The sequence below is a fragment of the Drosophila sulfurigaster genome, chromosome 3, assembly GCF_023558435.1.
Source record: "Drosophila sulfurigaster albostrigata strain 15112-1811.04 chromosome 3, ASM2355843v2, whole genome shotgun sequence".
Classification (NCBI taxonomy): Eukaryota; Metazoa; Arthropoda; class Insecta; order Diptera; family Drosophilidae; genus Drosophila; species Drosophila sulfurigaster.
In genome coordinates, this window is record NC_084883.1 from 39,362,212 (window position 1) to 39,390,182 (window position 27,971).

General features: G+C 44.7%; 3 protein-coding genes across 3 annotated transcripts; 2 read left to right on the forward strand and 1 right to left on the reverse strand.

Annotated features, from left to right (window-relative positions):
• The first annotated feature begins 963 nt into the window (after nucleotides 1–963).
• LOC133844863 (negative elongation factor E) lies at nucleotides 964–3,121 on the forward strand. The gene is made up of 3 exons (XM_062279138.1): nucleotides 964–1,155; nucleotides 1,218–1,905; nucleotides 1,967–3,121. Exons 1-3 carry the CDS (start codon nucleotides 1,075–1,077, stop codon nucleotides 2,041–2,043), a joined length of 846 nt encoding a protein of 281 aa, XP_062135122.1. The 5' UTR covers nucleotides 964–1,074; the 3' UTR covers nucleotides 2,044–3,121.
• On the forward strand, nucleotides 2,064–27,937 carry LOC133844862 (isovaleryl-CoA dehydrogenase, mitochondrial). The gene is made up of 4 exons (XM_062279137.1): nucleotides 2,064–2,195; nucleotides 26,378–26,619; nucleotides 26,677–26,802; nucleotides 26,879–27,937. The coding sequence occupies exons 1-4, from the start codon at nucleotides 2,115–2,117 to the stop codon at nucleotides 27,798–27,800; spliced, it is 1,371 nt and encodes a 456-aa protein (XP_062135121.1). The 5' UTR covers nucleotides 2,064–2,114; the 3' UTR covers nucleotides 27,801–27,937.
• On the reverse strand, nucleotides 2,261–23,957 carry LOC133844861 (uncharacterized). Its single transcript, XM_062279136.1, is given in 10 exon segments — nucleotides 2,261–5,773; nucleotides 6,129–6,401; nucleotides 6,501–6,712; nucleotides 6,877–6,897; nucleotides 6,899–8,882; nucleotides 13,813–15,323; nucleotides 15,385–16,427; nucleotides 20,630–20,749; nucleotides 22,944–23,077; nucleotides 23,610–23,957. Coding segments are annotated over 9 exon segments (7,890 nt in total). The 5' UTR covers nucleotides 23,047–23,077; nucleotides 23,610–23,957; the 3' UTR covers nucleotides 2,261–3,150.
• Nucleotides 27,938–27,971: the final 34 nt, after the last annotated feature.

Here is a 27,971-nt window from a genome sequence, read left to right on the forward strand (position 1 = left end):
TGCCGACGCGCTTTTAGATTTTCAGTCAATTTCTTAATAGCGGCAGTATCAACACGCAGGTCTTGCTTATTTTACGCAACATTTAATTCACTACGCACACTTTAAACCGTTTAATTTTCACATTTTTCGTCCAAATGCGAAAAATACTTTGTGGTCTCTTACCATGATGCTAACCGGAAAGAAAGAGAAGGAACGAAAAGTTTTTGACAGCTTAGCGTCAACATGGCGACAACAGAGTGGCCGACACAGTGTTGCAATTCTGTGGTATCCCTGGGTGCCATTTTAACAGATCCAATTGAGTTTGACAGAGCCCTGGTAAAAACAAATACAATTATGTGTAAATTGTTTACAATGAAGCACAAAATTGTATTTATTTTATTTTAGCAGAACCAATTGAGCTTGACAACGCCCTGGAAAAACATATATTAATTGTTTATAATGAAGCACAAAGTTGAATTTATTTTCTTTTCTTGGGAGCCATTTTAGTAGAACCAATTGAGCTTGACAGCGCCCTTGTAAATACAAATCTTAATTATAAATTATGAGTAAATTGTTTATGATGGATCAGAAAGATGTATTTATATTACTTTTAATATTTTTGGAAAAAAAGTAATTTTATTTAATTATAACATATTTAATGTTAACAATGTCATTTGCCTATACTTATCCTTTTTTATTGATCTGGCAGCTCTCGTTGTTATTTATCAACGGTAATCCATACATCGAGCGAAGTGGAAACTATCGCATGTTTTGTCTCATCGACATGCGAACATCATAATGAGGCTTGTAGTCATACCTCGTGAAACATGTTAAATAAATAGATTTAAGAAAGCTAAAAAGTATACATTCTCTGAATATATAATATTTATGTATCATAGATTATGTATATGAAAAACTCCGATAGTTACTATGATGTAGAAACTAGAATCATCGATGTTTCTCAACCTCTAACCGTTGTCTATCGATTTTTTTCCACCACTATCAAGAATGCGTTCGTTTACTATTAGGTTTTACTTGTGAATTATTTTACTTACAAAGAAAATTAGTGCAAATATCAAATAAGAACTATTTGAAATGGTGTACATACACTTTCCAACCAATCTGACGGAGGAGGAGCAGATGCTGCAAGCCAAGTATCAGAAATTAAAAAAAAAGGTTTGCCAAATGTCATTTGCCGCCTTTTCGTTATAATTTCGTGTTTGATATTGGATTTATAGAAAAAGGCATTACAAGCGCACAAAGCACCCAAGCAAGAGCCCGAGAGTGCATTAACATTAAAGCGACCAACAGATGCGCGAGATGCACGAGAAGTGGCTCGAAAGCTCATCAAGAGTGGCGCCATTCCCGCTATTCAAAAGCAACAAACGAAACAGGATCAAACTTCATTCAAGCGCCCGAAAGGTCAAGAAAGAGCCAAACGCTCCACATCGGAGACAACCGTGGCCGCCTACCAACCCTTCTCGTCGACCCAAAACGATGTGGCTCAAGAAACGATAATTAGCGAAATAATAAAAGAGGAACCGCGCCGTCAAAATTTATATCAGCATTTTGCAACGGAACGGGATCGAGAGGAACGCGGCTTGACGGAAAAGGCAACCTTGGACACAGCACAGCCTGAGAAACCACGTGCTGGCAACACAATCTTTGTGTCTGGCAACAAGGTCACCGAGGAATTCCTCAAGAAAACCTTCAATGACTACGGCACCATTGTGAATGTCTCCATGGAAATTGAGAAGAGTCGCGGTTTTGTTTCGTTCGCCAAGCCAGAATCAGCGGATCGAGCTATTGCTGAGATGCATGGCAAGAGCGTTAATGGCATTGTTTTGCAAGTGCAACTGGCGCGTCGCCAACCACAAATTGAACCCATCAACGATGCTTCCTCCTCTGCCGTGTGGTCCTCCATTGGTAAACAGTCAATATGTACTTATTTTGGCGTTTTCTATTTATTTCAATTTGTTTCTTGCAGCTGCTAGTAAATCACAAAAGGGCAGCCACAAGGATTTACGGCAAATGGTTCAATACGATGAGGATTTCTTTGCGTAAACACATTAGACTTTAAACACATCTGTAGTTAGGGATACTTAAACGAACACTTTATCATCATTTCAACCATTATGCATCATTTCAACTATTTTGTCATCATGATTTCATTCATTGCATCTACTTTATTTTCCCATGATTTCTTCCTCAAATTGGTAAGTTTTTTTTTTCTCATATCCTTTTATATTAAAAATAGTGAAACACACCGAACACGATCGTATTTAAATAGATTGTTGCTTTATTGAAAATACGCTTCTATAAGTATATATAATGTACTTACATACGTTGACCATCTCTTTTCGCTAAGTACTTGTGGTTCAAATGAATTATGGCTAATAAAACGAAAATTAAACGATTGCATCATCAATTCGTGCAGATTGAAAACAATTGATCTCCAATATATATAGTTTGTATGTTACCTTCTATGCCAGGTCTTAATTAAACAACAATTGACTTGCTTCATTTCTTCATTTGATTCTCAAAAATATATAACGTCGCTTATGCAGTAGAAAAATGAGCAAAACATTATTTTTTGTATCATTAAAATACAAAATTCATAAATAAGTTGCCAAGAAATGACATTAACTTTTACTTAATTTTTAAGTACATAATACACAATCTTTGCTGCTGTTCTTACTATTGTTGTTGTTATCGTTGTTGGTACTGATGTAAAATGTATTTGGATATTGATGTATAGTACTACAAGATACTTCTTTAATGCAGCGATTGATGATGACTGAACTGAATTGAACTTGGGATATCTTTTGTTCGATTGAATTGTTTGTTATGACTTTGTTTTATGACTGTGTGTCTGTGACTAGTAGCAATGGCAACGCCTCCTTTCGCCGCCCATTTCGTATTCTGCCTAAAGTATAGATTGTTGTGTGTATTTTGTTAGTATGTTTTTAGTTATATATCATTAAGGTTAAGGCCTTTGGTTTCGAGCGGTCCACGTCGGGCCGCTTTTAAATTCGTTTCAAATTCGCTCCAAAATGCAAAACTGCTGCCTGTCTGCTTGCCTGCATATGCTCCAAGCATCATCATCATCGTTTGGCATCCCATCAATCAAAACTCAGCGGTACTGATGTTCCAAAAATAATGTTTCCCGTTTCACGTTTGCCTGCCTTCGTTGCCTGGCGGATTGAAGTAGTCCCAATGATGTGTATGCACCTGGCGGCCCGTCAACAAAAAGACGAGCACACCGAACGTGATCAAAATGAAGAGCATCATGAGTGCGGATATGTTGCGAGGCTGTTGGTGCTGCTGAGCCGGTTCCATGGTGTCGCCACGCACAAAGTTCGTCAGCTGATTGATGATGCTGACCAGCTCCAAGCTGCAGGCTGAGATGAACTGTCTGCCTGCCTGCACCACCGTCTTGGGCTGATCCTCGTCGTACTCCTCGAGTGGCTGTGTGGCGCTGCGTGTGCGCGAGCGTCTTGAACGCGATCGTGGTCGTTCCACCAGTTGCTCTTCGAATTCAGAGTCGCCAGAGTCCAGGTGCTCCTGCACATGACGACGTCGGCACTTATGTGGTTGCTTGCGCTCTATGCTGGAAGCGCGTGCTGGAGCGGTTGCAGATGCGGCTGCTTCCGCTTGCTCTGCTTCGCCGCTGCGTTGCAAATTGTAAAAGGCCAAAGGAGCCAACGATTGCAAATACTCTACGCTGGGATACACAGCTGGTGGTGGTGGCAAGGGCAGTAGTGCAGCTTCTGTTTGTGTCTGCTCATCCAGATTGGATTGGGAGACAGCAGTTTGCGACGATTCCATGCCCTTGACCTGACGTGGCGGCTTGACGGGTGGCTCCACGTCACTTGTAGCGGGTTCACTGCTGGGCTGACGACTCGTCTGTGTCTCGGTGGTCAGTAGCGATGGTCGCTGCTCCTTAACGCGTTCCACAATGTCATCGATGAATCCTGGTGGCAATTCAATGTTTTGCACTACCAGTTGTCCCGATTTGCAAGCCAGTTCATCGGCGCTGACTTGGGCTCCATGCAACTGCGAGACTTGTATTTGTCCAGCTTGCAGTGCATGCACACGCAGACGCTCTACCTCCAGTTCCTTGAGGTGACTGGGCAACTGAGCTTCTTGGTCAGCTGGTGCGGATTGCAGCGATTGAACAGGTGTCACTTCGCGTGAGATTTGCTCTGCTATGGTCAGTGTGTGGCTTGAGGTGGGCTCTAGCACAGTGGTGGATTTACGACGCGGTGGCGGTAGTGGAGTTGCCTCTACTTCCTCCTCAGTCTGACTGTAGTCGATAGCGGGCTCGGTGGGTAATGTGGCTACGAATTTGAGGCTGACTTCGGCTTCGATCGGTTTGCTGCTGACAGCTTTGGTAATGATGGGTTCCTCGACTGCTTGTGGTGATTCCACGACAGGCAATGTGTGTTCATCCTCAGATAGAGGTTGCTCCAATTCAGAGGGAGCTTGCTCCACTTCAGAGAGAGTTTGTTCCACTTCGGAAAGCGGATGGTCCACTTCAGAGAGTTGCTCCACTTCAGATGGTGCCTGCTCGACTTCGGAGAGTGCTTGCTCCACTTCAGACAGTGCCTGCTCACCCTCAGATTGTTGCAACTCTGTTTCAGACAGTGGTTGCTCCTCGATGACTTCTGTTTTACGGTACTCTTTGAGCATCTTTTCCATTTCCTCTTGTAGTTCCTTTTCCAAAGCTTCATCCAGCTCTTGGTCGATGCGTTCTTGATTCTCTTTAGTGTCCTCTTCGTCATACTGGTCCGAGTACTTTCCAGTTTCTTCGTCTTCTTCGTACTCGCTGTCACGTAGTGTGCGTTCCACTTCATCGTCCTCCAGCTTGCTGTCGTAGTCGCTTTCAAGATGTGCCTGCTGCAGCTGTTCCACAGCTGCATCTAAGTCCGCGGAGCTGGCAGCATAATCGCTGAATGCAATCTCACCATGCTCCTCCTCTTCGCCAGCTGTTTCCACATCAGACTTGCTTTGCACCGAGCTATCAGAAAGCAGTCCTTCGCGTCGGAGTTCTTCCTCTTCGCGACGAAGCTCGTCATCCTCCAGATCAGCGGTGCTAATGGGACGCACTATAAGAGAAGCCTGCACAGTGTCATCGGCTTCTCCAGTGCTGAGACTGGGTGTAGGCACACGGCGCTCAATGATCACCGCCGATGATGGCGTCTGTGGACGACTCAGCGACTTGGAGCGATCTGCCTGCGAAGATGCACGAGAACGTTCGGACATGCTTCTTTGGTTTGCGTCACGGAAACGTGCCAATCCCTTGGCCAGCTGTTCGTCTTCGGTAAGCACACGTGCACCATCCACCTCATCTGGTTCTTGTGACTGCACACTGCGCAGCAAATCCTCCAACGTTGTCTTGCCACCCGAACCCAAGGAACGACGTGGTTCAATGACCTTCATATCATCGGTTATCTCAAATTCTTCACACACAAAATCATCAGGTAACGGATCCGTTTGGGTAGACACCTCTACTTCAAACTCGCCCTGATCCATACTATCAGCATTGGATGAGCTGGCAATGCGTTCGCTGTCCTCGTAGCTTTCCAGGGTGCCTCCCCGAGCGGAGCGACGTTCGCGTGGTGGACGCGGTGGCGGTGGCAATGGGCGGAACTTCATTTTGTTAATGACTTCACCCGACTGCAGATTTGAGCGTGGCGAGTCGGGGCGCAGCAGTTCGCCGGGTTCCTCGTAGTCATCCTCCTCCTCCTGGAGCTGCTGTCGTGACGGCAGCGCGGCCGGCAATGTCGCGTAACTAGGGAATAGGGTTTTAAGGAGCATTAGATACTTGGACGTGGTCTGCGGCAAGCAAAGGCTGGGCAAAAACAAAAATTGGCAAATAAAAGCTTGGAAGTGCAACTGTGTGTTTTAAGGATTATGTTTTTATTTGTTTGTGTCTAAGTGTCTAGGGTGTATTATGTTAAGTAGTATCTTGGTAGCTGGGTCTTAACTTAGGGCGTCTTAAGCCTACAACTTAACAACGAAAAGTAAAGCAACTTGATAACAAAATGCATTCGAGACAGTTCAAGATAAAGAAACAGGATCGCATAAAAGTCGCAACTCAAAATTGGAGACAACGCAACAAGCAACGGCAGGCGGCGAATTCTTACTTTGACTTGAGTAGCACTTGAGCAGTTGTCGAGTGAATGTGACTGCTGGGCAACTCTTCCAGATTGCCAGCGGAACGGCGTCGCGGCACCAGTGGTGAATCCTCACTGGGCGTATACTGCTCTGGAGGCGGAGGCCGAGCTGGTGGCGGGGAGCCTCGAGATCCCCGTATGCTCGGCAATGTGGCGAATCTTTCACCAGGGGAGCGGGCGAATTTCTTGCGACGTGCTGGCGGCGTCGGCTTGGGCACTGGTTCCTTGCGCACTACGGCATAGCTAAAGTGTGTGGAAAGCAGAGAGCGCAACACCAAGCATTTGAGCACAACGAAGAGAAAAGAGACAGAGCGAGACCCCTAATGCGACCTCTTAACTTACCCATCACTTTCCAGCATATCGATGACAAACTTTTCCTTGCTCTCTGCTCGTGGAATTGATCGGTGCGCATCCAGGCTCAGTGATTCGGCACCACGAGAGGTGCGTTCGTCCTCGGAGCGCTCTGTGCGTGCTGAGGTCGCATCCGTAAACCTATCGGGCGTGGCTAGCGGTATATGATGATGATATTCGTGCTCAGTGCGATAAACAATTACCTAAGGAGTTGGAAGAGATAAGCGATCATTGTTAATTACATTAATACAAAAAAAGCTATACATTCAACCTAAAAATTTGCCTCAAGATTGAAAAAAGGATAAATAGAGTGAAATATTGGAATCAAATTTAGATAATCGTAAAAATTATATTTAAAACCACTTACATCTTCCTGTGGCTGCAAAAAAGGTGTTCGATACTGATCTACCACCAAAACCATTAATGAACGAGTCCGCATCTTTTTCCTGCGATTTCTCTTCACGTGTGCGTTTCTTTTGGCGTCTTGGTGCCTGTGGTCGAGGTTGTGGTTGTGGGGGTGACACCTCTGACGCTATACCGTCAGCAAACTTCAGATTATTGACCGCCTCTTGAGGGTCGACAACTGCCTGTTGCTGCTGCTGTTCGTGCATGGGAGGTCGCAAATATTCCTCATCGTCGTCAAAGTACTGAATGCTGCTGCTGCCATCGGCCATAGGAATATCCTGGCTGCCCTCTATGGAGTACTTGCTGCGACTGCGTGCCTTGCGCAGCGGACGCTTGGGCAGGAAGTCGCTGCCATTCTGGGACATGGACAAATCATCGCCATATTCGCTGCGCTGAAACTCTTGCGAATCCTCAAAGTCCGGGCGATAGTTGCGATGGAGTCGCCGTGGCTTTGGTGGAGGCACATCGTAGTCACCGTACTCTTGCTGCTCCATCGGGTGGGAGTGGGAATAACCAACATGTTGCAGTGCATTGGGCACCTCGTAACCCTCCCGAATGGCATCGCTAATATACTGACGCAACTGAATGTTGTCTTCGGAAATGCCGCGCTTGCGCAAGAAGAACTCATCATCGTCGATTTGCTCCATGACGACCTTCTTGCCGGAACTGGCTGTGGACTGGGCATCCTGGCGATCGTGGTACTTATAATAGCTGGCTTCCGCATCCAGTTCGGCCTTGCGCAATAGTTTATTCTTTTGTATGTCCTTCTCGGTCCAGCCTTCGGCATCGCGACTATCCTCGGAACGCAGATCCGAGTCTTGATGCACCATGGGTCTGCGTTTAAACTCACGTGTCCTCTGGCTAGAGATCTCGTGTATGGCACGATTTTCCTCATCGAATTCGGCAAACTGTTTGCTATCAGCAACGCCTCCTAAGATACCCATATCGGTTTGTGGCACCGCCTCGCTTGCTGTGTCCTCCTCCAAGTCTTCTTTCATGCGTCGTTCTAGCGAGGATTCTCGATCGAAACTCTCCAGTTCACTACCGTAGCGTCTGTAGCGTGATCCTTCGCTGTCATTGTAGCTGACATCGGAGAATTTATCCGCCCAGCGGGATCGCACTGGGCCCGGACCTCGATCACCTTGTGGGGAGCTCGTCGATGTCTGTGATGGCTGAGTTTCTGTGCTTGGTATAACACTTAGACTCTGACGCTCTGTACCCAACGAGGATTCCATGGGGGGAAGAGGTTCCTCCACAGGTTTCTTCTTGCGGAAAGCCCTCGGATAGGTACCGAAGTTGAACTCGAACTTCTTCTTTTGTGGAGCAGGGGCTGCATCTGCTGTTGTTGCTGGTGATTCCGTGGATTCTTCGGGCATCTCAGTCTCATTCTCCTTAAAGCTTTTGCTGCGTCGCAGCTTCAGAGTTGAGAACTTCTCAGGTAGCTTAAACTTGGACATGTCCGGCTTGTTAAACTTGGTGAACTCAGGACGTTTTAAATCTTTAAATTTGGACATATCTGGTCGCTTAATTTCGGGCATTTTGATCTTGGAGAACTCCGGAGCAAAGCGGCGGCGTTCCTTGGCCTTGGGACTGCCCGAGACAGGCTTCGGTTTTTGTTGTGTGCGTAGCTTGGTGCGCAGCTTGCCCGCTTGATTGCGAATTCCATCTTGCATTTTCTTGGTGCGATCCTGTGCTGATGCCATAAAACTCTTCTTGCGATTCTCCGGTTGCAGAGGAAGTTCCTCGAGGGCGCTCGAATCCACTTGGCTGGTGTGGATTTCATAGTCTGTGCGAGATTCAGTGCGTGGTGTGGTTCCCGTTGAGCTGAAGTCAATATCAATATCAATATCCATGGGCTGCGACGGTGGCTGCTGCTGGAGGCTGCTGCCATTCTGGGCGGATGTCGTCGCCGGCAGTGTATCCATTTCTGGTGCCGGCGACACGCCCACAGGCTCGTAGTCATGATCACTGCAAAAAGAAAAACAAAATGATATTACTGCAACAGTTAAGACTAAATTTGCAACAGAAAATGTGAGTTGATCGTATTGTGTGTGGGCCTTTATAGCTGTTTGTTGCAAGCCAAGGTTAGAGAAGCCGCCACCCTACTTGGACTCCAAGTCATTGGAGAGATGTCGTGGGAGATAGATGTGTGTTCGGAGTAAGGGTATCAGGTAACGGTTATCGACCTGGGGGTAGCTGTTTGCTTACCGAGAGAAATATGTCCGCTCGAGGAAGTCTTGGTGTTCGTTTTGCTTTTGGGTTAGGGGCGAATTAGACTCGAAATCCGCGAGACGCGATTTACGCTCATCAAAATTAAAACTAACCGTCTTTGTCATGCGGGCCGCCGATGACCCAAACAGCAGCTGATCTTGCGATCCCGTCAGGCGACTGTTACGATCTTGCGACTGTGTGCGCTGTGACTCCCCAAATGATGACTTGCTTTGCAACCCATAGCCACGTTGCTCTGATGGTGCACGCAACGGTCGATAAATATGACTGTCGGAAATTTGAATGGGAACTGAGATTAGGGGGCGACTGCCGTGACTAATCACGGATGGATCCTTGCTGGCCGAGCTGCGAAATTCGGAGTCGCTTTGCGACCAGATGCTGGGCATCTCAATCTCACTGGAGTATAGATTTCTATTGCCCGCCATGAAACTACTACTAGGGGCGCCTATGCTACTTATTGTTCCTCTGGGAACAGAGGACACTACAACTGGCGCAAAGGCTTCGCTGATGTCGACGGAGGCGCGTTCGGAGGCGGCAAAATCCTCACGACTGCTGTACATCGTCTGCGCATGTGGTGGCGGTGCCGGTGGTTTCGCTGGGCGTGCACTATATTGATCCATATCATCAACCTTCAAAGAGAAGGTCTCCGTCACACGCACAGATAGTGGTTCTGCTTCCTGGCGCTTCATCACATTCGCTGTGCTGCTCACAATCGACATGGGCTGCGGCTTGCTCTTGGTAAACACAGAAAGCATCTTGCTGGGAGAGGGTGATTTCTCCCGGTATGGAGAGTGTGATCTCTCCATCAAAGGAGAAGGTGTACGAGAACGTTTGGGAGATGGGGACTTTTGACGTGTTGAGTCCTGAGCCTTTGATGAGAACATAGACTTGAAACGTGAGGTATAGGAGGCACTCTTAACTTCCGGTATATCTGCTGGCATGGTAATGGCCCCGGCAATTGTAGCTGGAGGAGACACTATCATAGGCTGCCACTTGGTGGGACGTTCCGGCGAAAGCTGGCGCTCCGGAGTGTGCTGTCGCTTGAGCATTTGAGCTGGAGAGCTAACAGCAGAAGTAGTTGGAGTAGGACTAGAGGGACGACTCGAAGGTAGCTGCAGTGTGGACATAACAGGAGGTGGAGCTGGCGGAGATTTAGGACGCCTGGCTGGTCGAGGACTTCGACTACGATGTTCTACGGCCTTTTGTTCCTCAATTTGTACCATGGCCTCGATGTCCACCACAGGCAATTCACTGATGATTTCAATCTTGGTCAACTCATCCACCTGTAGAGGTTTGGCGCTCAACTCACTGGCAATTGATGGAGGTCTTCTGGTCTGCGTTTGAATGTTATCCCTTATGTTGACAATATTGTGCTCCTGGGCAATTTGCTCCAGCTCGGCGACTGTCTCCGCCAAAGGATCAATTGGTGTAACTGTGGGCTGATAAGGACTCAGCAACGGTTTCATGTCAGACTCGTAGAGCGACGTGGGACGCACTGCATCGCCAGCAAAGCGCGAGACATCAATCGGACGATTCTGGGGCAACGTATCTTCAGGCTGTTGATTCTCCTTGTTGGCCGCACTTGGACGCATGTAATCCGGCGATAATGGCGGCTTAGCATTGCGAAAGTCTTGATTCGATGGTGCTGGCGATGGCTGATGGGATCCAAATTGTGGTGGCAAGTCTCCCATTCCGGGCAGGGGCGTGGCAGCAATGAGATTCAGCTGTGGTGGCAGCATTGAACCTGGTACAATGCTCGCCTGAAATAGATCCGCATTGGAAGTGCGACGACTGACGCTCGCCGAACGTTGTCCACCTGTTGCGCGACCCATCGTTGATGGTATGTTGATGTCTGCACAATATAAATCCGTCTTGGAGTTGCCAGCAGAGATACGACGTAGTGAAGTACCACTGCGCATTGAATAGGTGTCCCCAAAACGTCCTACACTTCCCGAAGACACTCCTCCCATCGAGAGCTGACGCCTTCGTCCGGCCAAAAGGCCACCATGGCTGCCCGGCAACTCTGCACCGGGCTCCGTAGCATCCGAGATGCTACGCACGACCAGACCACGTGTCTTGGCCGTCTGCTCCAGCTCCGGAAAGCGTTCCATGTAGCTTAGGTCCACAGAGGGAGCAACATCTGCATGACTGACTACCTCGAAGCTGTGCAACGATAGTTCATCGACAGGAAAGTGCTCATCGCAATGATGACTCTGTCGGGAGCCGGGTCTGGAGTCCACGGGATTGACACGCTCCGGTAGCAGTGAATCGCATTGAAAGAACTGACAGGCGCACCGCACATCCAAGGAAGCGCCACTTGCACTCTCAACGCGCGATACAAAGTGCTTTTTCTCGGCGGGCAGCGCTCCCACCGAGGCCGAGCGACGTGAGTTGAGCATGGCCAAAACAAATAGGCAGAACTGAATCAGACGACGATGATGATGCCGATGATGATGATGATCAGCAGCTGATGCCTATTTACTTGGCCCTGGTCCGTAATCCGTATCCGACTGACTCGCTATATACGTATTTGTTGTTATTGTTTTTGTGGTTTGTCTTTTCGCTTTTGTTCGTTTTAGTTTCGTTGTCGTTTTTGTCGAGAGATCGCTGGCTATTTTTAAGCATCACCAAAGCAGCCGCCGCCGTCGTCTTCGCGATTGGACATTGAATTTAATTTGCTTTTCTTTTTTTTTAATTTTTCTTTTTCGCACTACCAAAAATTTTTCTAGAGCTTTTTCCCTTTCCACCCTTTGCTCAGTGGTTTAGTAATGGGATTTAACCGCTAACAAAAATTTGCATGCAGCTCAGCTTGATATTGTTGTCTAATTCTCGTTATCGATTTTGTGCGTTATCGATTCCTTTGATTGGATCTACGATTACACTTGTGAGGCCCCCGATTGTCGTAGTAGAGCGCGAGCGTGTCTACATCGTTGCGATTTTCGGCCAGGACTGAGAGCTTTTGGTTCAATTTTGCGCGACACAAATTTTACGAAATTTTTCGAAAGATGAAAATGTTGTTCTTTTAAAATTAGCAAAAGGCACACGCACACACAGAAAGACACATGCACATAAATGTACACCGACAGTGGTGACATGTATTTGTTCTGCATTTGTATTGGTTTCCTTGTTGTTTCTATATATTTTGCATGGTTGCCGCAGTCCAATGCTGCGTCGACAGCGATGCCAACTGTGGCGTCGGCTGCGACGTCGCTGCTTGTTCATAATTGAGATCGGTTCGAGCAGCAAAACAGGAGTAACAACAATTGTTGATCGTGCTTAGCCTATGGCTATGGCTGCACTTAGTGGTTCTATTTTGGGCAGTGCGTCGCTGGCTGCCGGAAATTATCTTCTTGTCATTCGTTGACCTTTAAAGCGTTTCATTTTAGATCAGTTGAGTTCAGGCCACTACAACGCTTACACTAGTTAACAAAATGAACACTTGACACAATGCCAAACATTGCAAAAGTACTTTTCCCTTTTACCAAGTTATAGGATGTCAAGTTAGTTCTAACAATTAGCATTTTAACCCAACCCATGTCAAACATATTATTACAATATTGTCACAATAATTTCACACCAGATTTGATAAATTCTTTCGCTCACCATATTCAACAACTACAATGTTCTAGCTACAGATAACAAGTTTATGTGCTGAGTAATATTTCAACATTTATTTACTGGTGTAATTACATAACTTGGCTTAAAACAAAGTTTATTAATTGCACTAGATTCATAAAACTGTCAATTTAGTTAATTAACTAAGTAATTCGACTTTATAGAATGTTTTTCCATTTAACCTGATTTCATACATACTATAATATGTTATGTAGGTTTATTTTTTGAACTCCTATTGAAGATCTAGGAAAAAACTTTTTAACAACAGCAACATATTTTATTCTTTTTCACAAGTGAAAATTCATTAAAGAATGTAGTAATTTTTACTATTTCCAAAGATGATATTCGAACTTGGAATTTTTTACATGTATATTCTTTGTTATGCAGTGTAATTGCAAATAACATTTCTAATTCGCTTGCTAAAAAGCACAACCAAACAAGAACTTTACGGAGTTCATTGAACTAGTTTCCCTGAGAGCTTTATCTTTCCCTTTGACGTTCACCAATGAATTTGTGAGTTACCAACACCGCATTTAAAGTGGACAAGTAGACGCTTACAGACGAGCACAATTGCCATTTATGTGATAGGGTCTTACCTTGGGTCTATATCATGACAGATCACCTAAAGAGCCGTCTCCAGGTTAAACCTTTACCCATATTTATGTTTGATTACCAATAATTGTTAGTGGCGCCATTGCTGCGGCAGCAACAAAGCGTCCAAGTGGCAACCGAGACTGTGTGCTTACGAGTGCGATTGGGTGCAGTGGTTGTGATGGTGTTGTTATCTGTGTAGTAGTAGTCTTGATAGTAGGGCTTTCGTTGGGGGCGCAGACGCCATCGCCACCGCTTCTCGTTGCCGTTGCCTTTGCTGTCGCCCGGCAGGAGGGTTAGTAACAATTTCAAAAGCAAGTCAATAAGGTTAGAGTTTCTGCAAGACGAGGATGATGAGGCAACAAGCCGCGTCAAATGGGCAGTGTTGTGTTTGTGCTCTGTGTTAGTGTCATGCTTGGTATTAGGATCAGCATTGCTGATCTGCGATTGCTTTTACACTTACCTATCGCTCTTCGATTTGGCCGCATTCGTGACCGCTTCCAGCACTTCTTCGGGCAGGTCAATATCCTCCCGATGTGGTTCGGCCTCATCCTCGACGTGGGAGAAGGTCACTTTTTTATCAGACGGTGCAGGAGATGCTTCCTTCTTTAGTACTGGGCGCAATTCGGACACTTCAGTGGGTTCATCGCTCTCCTCCACGACTGGCGAGAGCTGCGCAAGACGTGCACGATCCTCGTCCGAAGAAGTGGAGTCTATGGATGAAATCGGAGCCAACAAGGAGCTGTTTGCTTTCTCAGCGGCAGCTGCAGCCACCTGATCCTCCTCGCTGCTACCCATGCGATCCAAAGGCACTGGCTTAGCTGCCGCGATATCATCAGCGGCAAGATTGTCTTGACGCATCAACGACTTCTTGAGGGAATCCAATTCCATGAGGGGCTGAGGTTCACCTTGGCCTATTTCCTCATAGACATGTTCGCGACGCAGCCTTGGAGTCTTCTTAGGAGGTGATTCGACCTCTGAAGACTGCTCCACAGGCTCTGATACAACCTCAACAGCGGCTGCAGATTCTGCAGCCTCCACAGGCTCTGCATCAGGCTCTGTGACTTCTAGAGCGGGTGTGCTTGCTTCAGTCTTGGTCTGTTCCACGGGCAGCTCAATGATTTCGTCTGGCTGCGGCACGCTTGCTGCACTCGTGCTGGGTAGCTCTTCTTGATCCTCCTCCTTGTTGCGTTTTCTGCACGGTGATTCATCGTATTCGACCAGCTCGAGTATATCATCCGAGTCCTGTTTCTCAATGAAATGTGGAATTTCACCGCGCTTCGATTTTGGTGAAGCCTTAAGCTTCATGATCTTTTGCTGCTCGCCTAGAACAATCTTGTCGTCCTTCTTGAGCGTTATGCGCTTGATATTCAAACGCTTCTTTTGGCGTTCCGCCAAGCTCTTTAGCTTCTTCATAATGTCGAAACTTTGCTTGGACTTCTTTGGGGGTTTCTCTGTGCTCCCAGGAGTTGGGACTAACGGTCCTGGCGGTGGAGCTAGTTCGTGTAAACTGTTCTGTCTGCTGGGATTCGCCGAGTTGCCGGGCAGCGACTGAGCGTCGTCCTGTGTGCGTCCACTGCGTCGTCGTCGGATGATATCACGAATTTGGGCCAGACGATTTGTCTTCCTTGGCTTGGCGCGACCGCCAACTGCGAGCACTGAATCGGAGACGCAAGAAATGCACTCACTGATGGCGTCTTCGTTGTGCTGATCACGCTCCGAGTCGCTGTCAGAGTCGGAAGATTCGTCACTGCTGTCGTCTGTGTGCGTAGGTATTTCGTCCTCCGACAGATCCTGTATGTAGCGTTCAGTCTCCTTGACCAAGACTTGCTCGTCGTAGCGCACCTTCTTCAGGGACTTAGGGGACTCGGACTTGAAGCGCAGCTCCTGCGATTTGCGTAGCAGAAGCACAATCTCGGGTTCCTCATCGGGTCCCAAAGGTCGCTTGTAGAGATGTGTCCAGGGATAGCCACCCTGAGAAAAGGAATGCGTGCAATTATAATCATATTCAACAGAGCAAAAATTGAGGACTTACGCGATCCTTAGCTCGTCGGAGATCCTCCCAGCGATAGGTTTGCAAAGGCACTGGTGGTTTATCCTGACTACCCTGCAGCAGATACTTCTTCAGGGACTGGTAATACTCGCGCTTGCAGTCCGCCGACAGTCGCTTGGCATCCGCATCCGTGTCTGTAGAGAGGCGATCCTGTTCGATCTGTGGCAGTGAATCAATGAAGTCCTTGCGCTCCTGCTCCTCTGCCTCGGACTTGGGAAGTGGCACCTCAACCAGTTTTAGTTCGACCTTTGGTTTTGGCTCCCAGTTTAGCTGCTCAACAATAATCTCCGACTGTGGCTTACTCTTGAGGATGCTCGTCAGCTCATTCAGCTGAGCGTCCACCTGTTTGGTAAGCGAGTTGAGTTCGTTGAGTTCTCCCTTGAGCTCTTTATCCTGCTCTGCCTTGGCCTGTTCTACATCTTTGCTTAGGCTCTCGATTAGTTCACGTTCAATTTCATTCACCAGCTGCTCGGCAGTCTGACGCACTTGCTCCGCTACTTCTGCTTCTACGTCTACGTCTACTTCGACTTCTGCAGCCGTTGTCGTTGTTGTTTTGGTTGCCGTCTCGTCTACCTCGGCTATTTGATGCGACGGTGCGAGAGTCTCAACTGGCTGCTTGGTCTTGGCACCCGCCGGTTCTACCTCGATAACATGCGCTGCTCCGTCTGCCTCTACTTTTGATGTTCCCTGCTGCAGCTCCTGTTCTATGGGCGGCAGCTCATTGATGCCCACGCCGCTCTGCTCCGCGTTAACGTCCTCGATGAGGTGAGATTCCAAGTCGAGCAGATGTGATCCACCCGGTGTCGTGGGCACGTGACTCTGTGTGGGATTGGGCAGACTACTCGCTGACTCGCTATCGTTGTTATTATCCAACTCAAGCTTCAGCGCTGTCTTGGCAAACTGTTTCTGTTTCTCCTGCTGCTGCTGCTGTTGTTGTTGTTGCTGTTGAGGATCGTCGTTGATGCCGTTGATCAGTAGTATGGTCGGCTGCTCAGTGGGGCCAGTTCCAGCGCCAGGTAGCGACACTGCGTGGCGGGAGAAGGGGATAAAAACAAACACAAATTACTTGCAATGCCAATGGTGAGAGAAGCAGAGAACAGGTGCTAAAAATAACAAGACATTTTCGCAGCATTTTTTCGAATTTGCGAAATACTGACAAACAGACAGTCAACAGTTTCTGCAACACAATGACAATTACATAAGACGCGTCACAACAGACACACGAAGAACACGAGAAATGTGCGAGAGATATGAATTGGATGAGGATTCGAAAACGATGTTCGAAAATGTTGCAATTACGAAATCCATCGAAATACCTTGCACACTAATATAAACTTTATTCCTTACCACAATTGTTCAACTAGCAGTTGATCAAAATGTTTCGTTTTTATAGTTCGTTTTTCGTTTGTTTTTTTTTTTTTTTTCAAAAAGTTGATTCACAAATAAAAATTGATCGAAATTGAAATGTAGTTGAAATATTTCTATTTTATTTCTTTTGCACTTGCGCGTACGCGAGCCGTGCACTGAAATTGTCCGGGGCCAACTGGCGTCAAGTGAAAAGCCCCAGAGAGGCCCCAACCCAACACAGAACTGAACTGAACAAAACTGAAAACTGAACAGTTTAGATTTACGCTCTACTGTTTGCTTGGGGTTTCTACAAAAATGCTACAACAATACTTAACAACATTTGGCTTTTCAAATTTTTGTCTTGTTCTGCTTTTGCTCTTTGCCTTTGCCTTAGTTTTAGTTTTTCATTTTGCGCTCATTTCGAATTTGGCTTTTTGCCTGTTGTTTCGCCTTTGCAGTAGTTGTGGTTCTTGTTGTTGTTGCTGTTATTGCTGCGCTTTTTGTTTTGGTTTTGGCCGCGTTAAAGAACTTGCTGCAGACAAAACAATTACAACAACTGGAAAAATCAAGCAACAAGCAACGTTCGCTCGTAAACAAATTTGTGTTTAATTTTTAAACACACAATTATAGTTAACATTTTTTTCTGTTTTTTGTTTGTGCTCCCAACCTGCTGACCATGCTCTACATTTAGATACCCTGCGAAAGTCGACTGGCTTTATGCATAAACATTTTATGATGGAAATCAAATAAGTATATTATTTTATTGGCAACATGTCAAGAAATTTATTAATTTCCTGCGGAATGCAAAAATCTTTTCAAGCTTCTCTAGTTTCTTCTGCATTCCCATATGCCCTATTTATCCCTTTCAGTGTGCTGGGTGCCCAATTGTTGCTGTCTATATAAATTTTATGTTTTGTTTTCGGTTGTCTATAAGTAGCTGATAGTCTTACTTACAGTGCTCACTGTGTAATTGCCTCTGTTTGTAATTATGTCTAACGTAATCACATAAAATTAGAGATCCACGAAATTAAATTGTTTCGTTACGCCTTTCGATTCGTACGTATGAATGGGGCCACACATCAGCGAGAGCCAGAGATAGAGGCGCTCATATATAGTATATTGTATATACTATATACACAACACACAATATTTTGCTGCTGCGATGGGTTGTCGGTGGGTGCCATTGTGACGTAGAGAGTGAATAATTATTTCAAATGATTCGTTGCATACTATGCGATATACGATATAAATACGCTGATGATATATAGCCAAGGCATCAGCATGGCATCAGCTTTATTTCGCTAATATTTTTCTAAGTTGCTCAAAAGCATTTATTTGATTTGCACATTTTGTCGCTGATTGATTTGCGAAGTCAAGTAGGCATGACTTCACTTTTACTTTGGCTATTTGCATAGCTTACTTCACGTTTTTGTTGTCTATGATATCACTAAGGGTGTTTGTGGAAATACTTTTTAAATTTATATATATTCGTTTTGAATATAAGTACTAGAGACTTTGAAATCAGCATCTATTTGTGGGTTTCTCATCTCTAAATAAGTTTTCAACACAATTCGAGCGAATCAGACATGCTTGACTTACATGGTCGCCACCTAAAGCTACAGATTGTTGGATTGTTGTATTGCTAGATTGCTGGATTGCTCTTTCTTTGAGGAACTTGCTCAAGCATGAAAATTGACATTTTTCCCAGGGCCAACACGGAATGATTTGTGTTTCACAAGTCAATGCAAATGTGCTAGACAAGTTCAAGAGCGCAACGAGTGTCAGTTTCTGTTGTTTTCCTGTTTTTCTTTTCTTTCTTTCTTTTTGAGCCCTCCCAAGAAGGCAATCATTTAATTCGTGTAGTACAACGTGGCGTATACATAACACGTGCGCATAATAACAACTCTAAAAATAGTTCATGTCCCATGTCGAGCCATGTAATTACACTCGCACTCGCCCTTGTCGTACTTTGAGTTTGCCCAAAAAAATGATTGTCGGATTGATTACGTTACGTTCTGAGTTGCGTAACATTGCGAATACGAATCGATGGAGAGAAGCCGGCTTCAACGACAGAAATAACTCACCATAATTGCCAACGACACTGAGAAAAATATAAACCATAATCAATAGAATTAGGAACAACAAAAAAACATGAATAAATTAATTAAAACAAAACTAAAATAATAAAATTAACTAGGCGTTTCAGCGACAGCCTCTCGAAGCTTCACATGTTCGACGTCTAATCGCGCTTGGAATACTACGGCCCAGCGCAAAAAAAAAAGAAAATAATAACAAAACAAGCAAAGCGTCGATGTCGAAAACGACAAACGGCAACGTGAGCGACAACGACGTCGACGACGTTTGACGTTGTCATTAACATTGCCGTTTTCGCTCTAACAGATGCGCAGCTCCATGGGCAAGACAGAGAGGCAAGAGCAAGTAGAGAGCGGGAGGCACAGAGACCAGGCCAAGCCGAACGCATTTTGCATATACGCGAATGCAGCTAGCTGGCTGACTGGCTAGCTGGCTGGCACTTTCGCCACTGGTTGCATGTGCCGGCGAGCGAACAAGCCAAGGTCGTCTTTGCCTCAGCTGGGTAAACCTCTTTTTTGTCGTTATATTTAGAATCATTTAAGCATAACGCACAGGGCGCTATCAAGGCTTCGATTCAAATTCGATACGAATTGAATTGCCAAAATATAAAAGAAGGCAGACAGAACTTTAGCGAGTTCTTGAGTCGCATCAATCATTATTCACTCAGCCGCTTGGCTTATTCATTATTCAACAGGAATTGGAGCAGCGAGCGAGCACTGCGAGAGGTGTTGATCTCAAACTGGCACACATTGCGTATGCGTTATGTGGCCGGCCCGGTGCCCAGACCAGAGCAGACCAGACAATGACCGGCGTACGGTTTTTGCTTGTTTGAAAATAAATTTTTCGTGACACAATTGCAATTACAACGGTTTCGAGAGTCTCTCGTCTCGTTCTCGACTGTATTGTGCTGCTTAATTATTGTAATTTTCACTTATTTCGCGTTTTTTGGTTTTGCTGTAACTTGTTTGCACTTTGTTTCTCAACGAGTTAAGACAATTCTTAAATTATATTTTAGTGCATTTTAATGGTCGCTTTATGGCTAAACGAATGCTTGAACAATATGTGCTGACCTTGACTGGACTTGTTGGCATTCTTAATTTATGTACCTATAAATATAGTTCAGGGCAAGCGAAAGAACTCTTGCACACACACACACCCACAGAGGATGTATGTAAAAGTATACAGATGTGAATGTTTTCCTCTATTTACGTCATATTTTTGACGATTAGTTCCAAACTGAAAATAATAAAAACAACAAGAAAAACACGCGACGACAATTGACAACGACAACTTTGACGACGACGACGACAAAAAAACGGCGGAGGAAACGAGACGTAATATGAAAATTCAAAAATCAAACAAGCAGCGAATATAACGTATACGCCGAGTATTCAGCACATATGTATGTAGATGAAAATCACGACGAATACTAAAGTAAACGCCAAAGACAACACACACTGAATGTGTATAAATAAATGTGTATGTGAACGGATATAGATGTGTATATAATGCATTCAATGACAAGTAAACGTAGCACATAAATACAATATTTTATGTTGTTGATGGCCCAAATGCGATGCCATGGAGCAGGCAAAAATCATTCTTCGCTCTCTTTTCTGTTATCTCTCGGTTGCAAAATGTTTGTAAACACGCTACACGCAATGTTGCCAGCAACACGTATTAGTATTTCATGAATGGAAGTGAACAAGAATACGAATGCGAATGCGAATGCGAGAGACAATACAGCCAGAACCCAGAAAATATAAAAACGTTGCTGCTATTATACCAATCACAGGTGCCATGCAAACCAGAAATCGTGTTAATGCTGCCCCCGTGCAGACACTGCGTCTCATTGTTGTTGCTGTTGGTGTCACAGATGCTGCTGCTGCTTCTCCACTTTCTGCTCCTGCAATTAGGTCAATAGTTTGAGTTTTTTTGGGGGCTTTAGATAATCAATCGACTCATGTGATGCGACCCTCTGTAATTTGATGCTAATTGCAAATCAATCAAATGTCCATTAGTCGGAGTCTCTTATTGATTCTTTGCTCGTTTCTTTTTCATTTTTTTGCTCGCAGTTGTCCCGTTCATAGTGAACGATCTTCTCCCACCTGAGTCATCTTTTTGTTGGCTGCTAATCAATGCTGAGTTGATTAGAAGCATTACAATGCCCCAGAGATTTTAGCACATTTTTTTTTTTCGTTTTTGGTTAACGTTGAATTAGCTTTGAGCGTAGTTTCGTACACAGCTAATGGGAATGTGAATTTCTATATTAAAGACTCTTCTTTTAACAATGTTACTTTTGAATTTGCACTTGAGAAAGGCGAATATTTTCATTTCATTTGTGCCAGTTAGTGTCATTTAAGACTTGGAAGAAGATACTTTTGCTATGGAAAATTTTCAGTTAACTATTTCGAACTTTTTCTTTAAAGTTGTGACACTCTAACAATGTTTAATTTCTTTCAGTTGAGAATTCAATTGAATATCAATCGCTTCTTCTATAAATAGTGTTTAATTTTCTTGTGTTTGGCAAAGTTCTTAACATTAAATTCGACTAAGATAAGAAACTCTTCTTTAGAGCTTTTGCCACCGTCAACAGAAGTCAAAGAGTCACGTGAAGACATTCAAAGTCAAAGTCACTTTGTATCAGCTAAGGTTTTTCTATTAATAAAATTAATAGTATTATAAATAAATTGCACTTGCGCCTCTGTTGATCTTTGTACTTGTGCTCAATGGGGCATATAAATAATTATAAAATGCAATTGTTTCCCTGCCATATCTAATCAGTCATCAATAAAAATAAACAAACTAAAGTATTCCTTTGTGACTTCGCGATGAATATCTGATAGTTATAAGCTGTCACTCAGCTTGAGGTCTTTTGAATTTCTTTGTCTTCTTTTAATTAATTGGTGAAATAAGCTGCGGCATTAAATCATATCTAAAACTTAAGGCTTTCCCCTGTCAAAAACGTCACTATCGAAAATAGCGCTTGTTAAGCATTGCGCAACATGAACCAAATATTTCAATACTACTCGGCATATCTTATCTCAAAGTCTGGCAAATAGATAGGGCTCATGTTTGTACTAGAATATTTGCGATAAGATAAGAGTTACTACAGTCTGTGGTCATATGCCGCAAAATGTGTGAGCTCATATGACGCTTGTCTCAGCTGGTCTACGTGCTTTGGCCAGAGTTTGCACTGCAATTTGTCTTCAAGTCGATCCCACTCACACTATGGAAGTCCATATACAATACATAGTACAGCTGTTTTCCTATCTCACTTCAAGTGGCAATCAGAACGCTGCAGTTTTCTGCGTCGTTGCTTCTTTATCAACGTCGACGCTTGTGGCAAACAACACAACACACACAAACAATTTGTTGCGGCTGCTTTTCACTTTCGTTGGCGAACGAACGGGCCAAGCACATACATAGATCACATTCATTTTTCTAGCTCATTTGAATTTTGATTGATGTAACGGCAAATTCACAACACACAAAGGCAAACAATGAAACCCGTTTGTCAGTTCCCATGGCGCGACACACGCTCATGGGAGATGTTGAGAAGATGTTGCCACACCCCTTAACCTTCTGACTTCAGTCTAAACAAATGCCAAGAGTTATTCATAAACTCCAAAATAACCTGAAAGTGGAAATCTGTCAGATATTGGAAATAAATTGCAGCTATCTTAATAAACGATCGCCCCACTGCAGCTCAGAATGGAAAGATCTTTACATAAATGCATAGTTTAATCAGGCAATAATCCATTCAACTGCCGTTGAAATTTCGATTGAATATTTCGAAGAAGAAATGCGATGCACTTGCGGCGCCAACTCAAGCCTGAGACATTTTGGCTGTCGTTCAAATTTGTGAGCAACGCAGTTCAGTGAAAGACCAATCATTATTATAATAAGTAATATACTATTTAGTGAAAGACGAATCTAATTATAATAAGTAATAATATTCTATATCTATCTGTTTTATGAGAAACACTCGTTTGTGGTCTCTAGCAGTACTGTTGTTCGCTCGCCCACGCGGCGTATGCGCAATGCCTGCGTAAAGTAATCATTCATATTTTTTGTCGGGGGTGGGGCATGCTGCCTACCTTCGTCCCAGGGATGATGTTGTGAGGCTGCGTTACGCGCTTTGCGTCCTTTTTTGCCGCGTTTACCGTTGCCATTGTTATTGTTGTTGTTGTTGGACTCCATTTGTCGGCCGTTTGTATATTAACTTTGAGAGCTACAAAAGACACGCGCGTAAATGAAATAAATATATATAATATATCTATGTTTTATGTTCGCACACACACGCATGCACTGAATGACGCACAGTCGCCACAAGTGACATTTGGCAACACACACACACAAACTTTCGCACACCCGCACACTCTTTTTCTGCTTTTTTTTTGTCGCTTTGATTACTTGGCGCGTTCTGAAATCACAGATATATATCTATCTATATCCATCTGCAATACACACACGAAATAACACATATATTTTCACGTATATATAAATATATGTTTATATATTTAAATTTAAGATTTTCTCAAGTTATTTTTAATGCGGTGATTTAATTTTTTTGACACCAACACAGACACTTTTTTACTTGCGTTTCGCAAAAGGTTTTCATATAAAAAAAAGTATATTCGAGTTATTATATTTTATTTTTTTTTTTGCGAACGTATACTTGATATGCTTCAGTATATTATTAATTTGCATTACGTGACGACCCGGCATATTCTACTTCTAACGTTTACCAGTTAGTAACTAACTTTTTTGTTGTATATGATTTTTATCGAGCTGCTGCCCGCCGTCAGCTGCCGCTGCTGCTGCTGTCGTGGTTGCTGCTGCTGCTTCAACTGTTGCTGTTGCTCGTTTGCTCGTCAACTGCTGTTTTGGCAGCGCCGTTGAGAAGTTGCCGGCGCGCTCTGTCGTTTAATGTGGTGTGTAGGGTTCGTTTTTTTTTTGCGCTTGTGTTTGTCAAGTATTTAGAACTCAAATGAGTTGAAAATTGAATGAAAATCGCGCACGGAAGTCCGCCGCGTCCATGCGTCGTTGTCGTCGTCGTGGTCGTCGCCGTCGATTGTCGTCGATCGTTTGCCGTGCCGAGCGCGACTAATGGCTAAATGACTGAGTGGCGACTCTGGCGACACTGCCCACTGACTCGCTGGCTAGCTGACTAGCTGGCTGGCTAGAGAGCTTTTACTTTTTGGACTGTCACTGGCGGTGCTGGGTCACACGCTCGTTTGGATAGATACGTACTATATGCATAGTATATTTTTTTATGCCAGCTCTCGCGTTCGCCACAATTGTAATTGGCTTTTATATATTTCTATACAGACTCGCGAGTCGTGTGCGCTTTATTTTTTTGCCATTTTATTACTTTGGAAAATGCATTTGGCTTATCAACGCAACGCGTATAAATTTAGACCATTGTTCGAGATGTAAGCGCTTCATTTGGTTGCCTGCCAAATGGCAAACGTAATAAAAAACGGGCCACAATAAATGCTTAATTAAAGCAGCCGCAAATGTATCTGCTGCTCTATGATCCAGGCGCAAAAGTTCATCATAAGTTTGTACAAGTTTTAAGTCTGGGCAAACTGCATGTTTTGCATGTCAGACATGTTTACGTCAAGAGGGTGGCAGCAAAAGGGAGAATGAGCCATAACATAGCAAAGCCTAAAGACAAAGTTCAATTGTCGGCACTACATCAGCACAGAGCTCACAGGGTGGTGCCTCATCAGTCGTCCCATTGTGTGTGCACTAGCTGATGCTGAAGTGGTAGGTCAAGTTGCTGTGTGCGCTGGCTGCGGCTGTGATTGCTTGCTGCTGCTGCTGCTGCTCATCAAGTTCATTCCACTTGGCATTAAGCAAAGCGCGGCAAAGAAACATCTCAAGAATGCAGCGACGCGGCACTGACAGTGAGTTGGGGAATCTGTTTATAGCCAGTCGGCATTTAAGTGCTTCTCTCCCTCTCTCTTTCTCTCACTCACTCACTCTGGCGCTCACTCTAATGGTTCACGTCGCAGTAGCTGGCTAATTAAGTGCGCTGCGCTAGCTCAGGTTACGCATACGACACGCATATCAATCATGCGACCCGTGGCGCGACCTTGGCCACCAGCACTGCAATCGCACTTTAAGTAATTTTTAATAAATTCTTCAACAATTATTTGTAATATTAATGTGCATATGTCCCGTTCGTCGTTGGGTACATTGATATTTGACCTTTGATGATGATAGTGTGCGTGACTTGAATTGTGGGATGGGCGCTATGAAGTGAGTTTGCTGAGCCAGTAATTACAGCAACATGGCAACACATATAAAAGCGTGCTAGCAACAACAACAACAACAATAGGGATAACAATAGCTTCAGTCGAAGGAACGTGACACAATAAAAAAAAAACAGGAAAAAAAAACAACAACGGCAACTATTGTTATCAACTGGAGTCGGGGATTGTACCTACAATACAAGAACTGTGTCCTTAGCGAGAGCGCACAAGTAAAGTTGATTGACAGGATATATAGACGAGCCGACAAACGACTTATGCGCCAGCCTTGTTGGGCTGCCGTTAATCGAACGCCGCGTACACGTGTGTGCAGGCAACTTAATCATTACTGTTACTGTTATTACACTCTTTCTGCCCCGCCTGTCCCGTTGTTAGATGATGATTGGGTGTTTTGCCGTTTATCGATTTGCCTGCCGAATTGTCTAAAATGCTTGATGCATATTTCATATGCTCTGCTCACTTCTTATTGATTGTAGTATGCTTGCTTTCTCTCCCAGCGTTTCGCTGCACACGTTATGCACTTCACGTGGAGCCGAGTGCCACTTGACAATTTATTATACGGATTTTGTGTGGCAAGCAGCTGCTGGCAAACGAAAATCCTTTCCACTTGAACATATCAACAACAACAACGGCAACAAGGACAAGCACTACGCACAACGTATACAACAACAACACACACACACACAACGCTCTGACGTTCACGCTCTCCGCGGGCAACAACAGGACTGATTTGATGGGTCTGTCTGGCTTTTTTAATTCCCATTACAGGAGCCCATAGCACTGACGCTGTTTTTGTTTATCGCTGCGTTCAATTCTCATTCCAATTGTTGTGCTTGCCGATGTCGCTATTGTTGTTGTTGTTGATGTCGGCATTTTTCGTCGTCGAGGATGCGGTCGCCGCACGGCAAAAGCACAACCCATTGCATTGTCACTCAAGCCGTTCGCCATTGTTGAGTCATGCGCACTGAGCATACGGTTGTTGAACACGCTAAGTAACATTTTCGCAATTCAAATATGCAATTAAATAACGTTTTATCGTGAAAGCCAATTCAAACTATAGCAATTACGTTTATAACTGAAATTTTCATTAATACGTTACGTTAAATCGTTGATTATCGATATATCCATTTCGATAACACAATTGTGATCGCGCCAGCGTTGCCACTTGGTCAGCACCTGTTGCGCCATCGATAGGGCAGCCCTCTCATTGACAGCTGATCGCTGGTTAGATAATTTGCAATCTTTTGTCGTAGTGTTCTAATATCGAAATGGCGTTTCGTTTTGTGGGGAAAGCTTGCACCAGTTTGCTGCAACGAGGTGGAACAACCACAGCAGCAGCATCGCAATGGAGTCGTACGCTATCGCACTATCCCATCAACGATGCGATGTTTGGTATGGATGAGGACCGCCAGAAGCTGAGGGAAATCGCATTCAACTTCTTTCAAAAAGAACTGGCACCACATGCTAAGGAGATCGACAAGCTGGATAACTTCAAGTGAGACTCCATTACGTAATAAGCGAAGCAAATATTTAAAAGATATACTTTCCACAGGGATCTTCGGTCGTTCTGGCGCAAAATGGGTGAATTAGGCTTCCTAGGCATTACGGCGGAACCGGAATACGGAGGCACTGGCGGTAGCTATTTGGATCATTGCATAATTATGGAGGAAATATCCAGGTGAAGCTCAAACTTGATCCACTTAAAGTACGCATATATTAATTATACATTCGCAATTTGCATGTTACACAAACAGAGCGGCTGGTGGTGTTGCACTGTCGTATGGCGCCCATTCTAATCTGTGCATTAATCAACTGACCAAGAACGGCACACCTGAGCAAAAGGCCAAGTACTTGCCTAAGCTCTGCAGTGGCGAGCATATCGGTGGCCTTGCCATGTCAGAGCCAGGTTCTGGCTCCGATGTCGTCTCCATGAAGTTGCGCGCAGAGCGAAAGGGCGATTACTATGTGCTAAATGGAACCAAGTTCTGGATTACTAATGGCTCCGATGCCCAGACCTTGATTGTGTATGCCAGAACTGGTGGTAGCGGTGTTCCCGGCAAACACGGCATTACTGCTTTCATCGTGGAAACTGACTGGGAGGGATTTAGCGTTGCCCAGAAGCTGGATAAACTCGGCATGCGTGGGAGCAGCACCTGTGAACTGGTCTTCCAGGACCTCAAAGTGCCGGCGAAGAATATACTGGGACAAGAGAACAAGGGCGTCTACGTTTTGATGTCCGGTCTGGATTATGAGCGTCTCGTTTTGGCTGCTGGTCCAGTTGGCCTTATGCAGGCTGCCTGCGACGTGGCCTTCGATTATGCCCATCAACGCAAGCAGATGAACACCTTGATTGGCGAGTTTCAGCTTATTCAGGGCAAGATGGCCGATATGTACACCACATTGAGCGCTTGTCGCAGCTATCTGTATGCTGTGGCCAGATCCAGTGATTCGGGCGTACGCAGTAGCAAGGATTGTGCCGGCGTGATCTTGTACTGTGCGGAGAAGGCAACCCAGGTGGCTTTGGATGCCATTCAGATTCTTGGCGGCAACGGTTATATCAATGAGAATCCCACTGGACGCATTTTACGTGATGCCAAACTGTATGAGATTGGCGCTGGAACCTCTGAGATTAGACGCTGGCTAATTGGACGCCAGTTGAACAACGAGTACAAGTAAACGACTTTATTAGCGACTTTACGGAACGTGGCAATATTTTGATATGGACTTTTCAATCTGACAGACTAATTCATGCATTTATTTTTTATACGATCTTTTCGTAAATATATATATATTCTATATTTGATGTTATACTACTTGTTTTGTGTTTTCTTCATAAAAATTATTACA

Excerpts from the sequence above, each read along its gene's own strand:
- LOC133844862 (XM_062279137.1), top strand. The coding sequence starts at position 2,115 with ATGCATCATTTCAACTATTTTGTCATCATGATTTCATTCATTGCATCT. Across the intron at positions 2,196-26,377 it reads ATGATTTCTTCCTCAAATTG|TGTTCTAATATCGAAATGGC; the intron begins GTAAGTTTTTTT and ends CTTTTGTCGTAG. Across the intron at positions 26,803-26,878 it reads ATTATGGAGGAAATATCCAG|AGCGGCTGGTGGTGTTGCAC; the intron begins GTGAAGCTCAAA and ends TTACACAAACAG.
- LOC133844863 (XM_062279138.1), top strand. The coding sequence starts at position 1,075 with ATGGTGTACATACACTTTCCAACCAATCTGACGGAGGAGGAGCAGATG. Across the intron at positions 1,156-1,217 it reads ATCAGAAATTAAAAAAAAAG|AAAAAGGCATTACAAGCGCA; the intron begins GTTTGCCAAATG and ends TTGGATTTATAG. Across the intron at positions 1,906-1,966 it reads TGCCGTGTGGTCCTCCATTG|CTGCTAGTAAATCACAAAAG; the intron begins GTAAACAGTCAA and ends TGTTTCTTGCAG.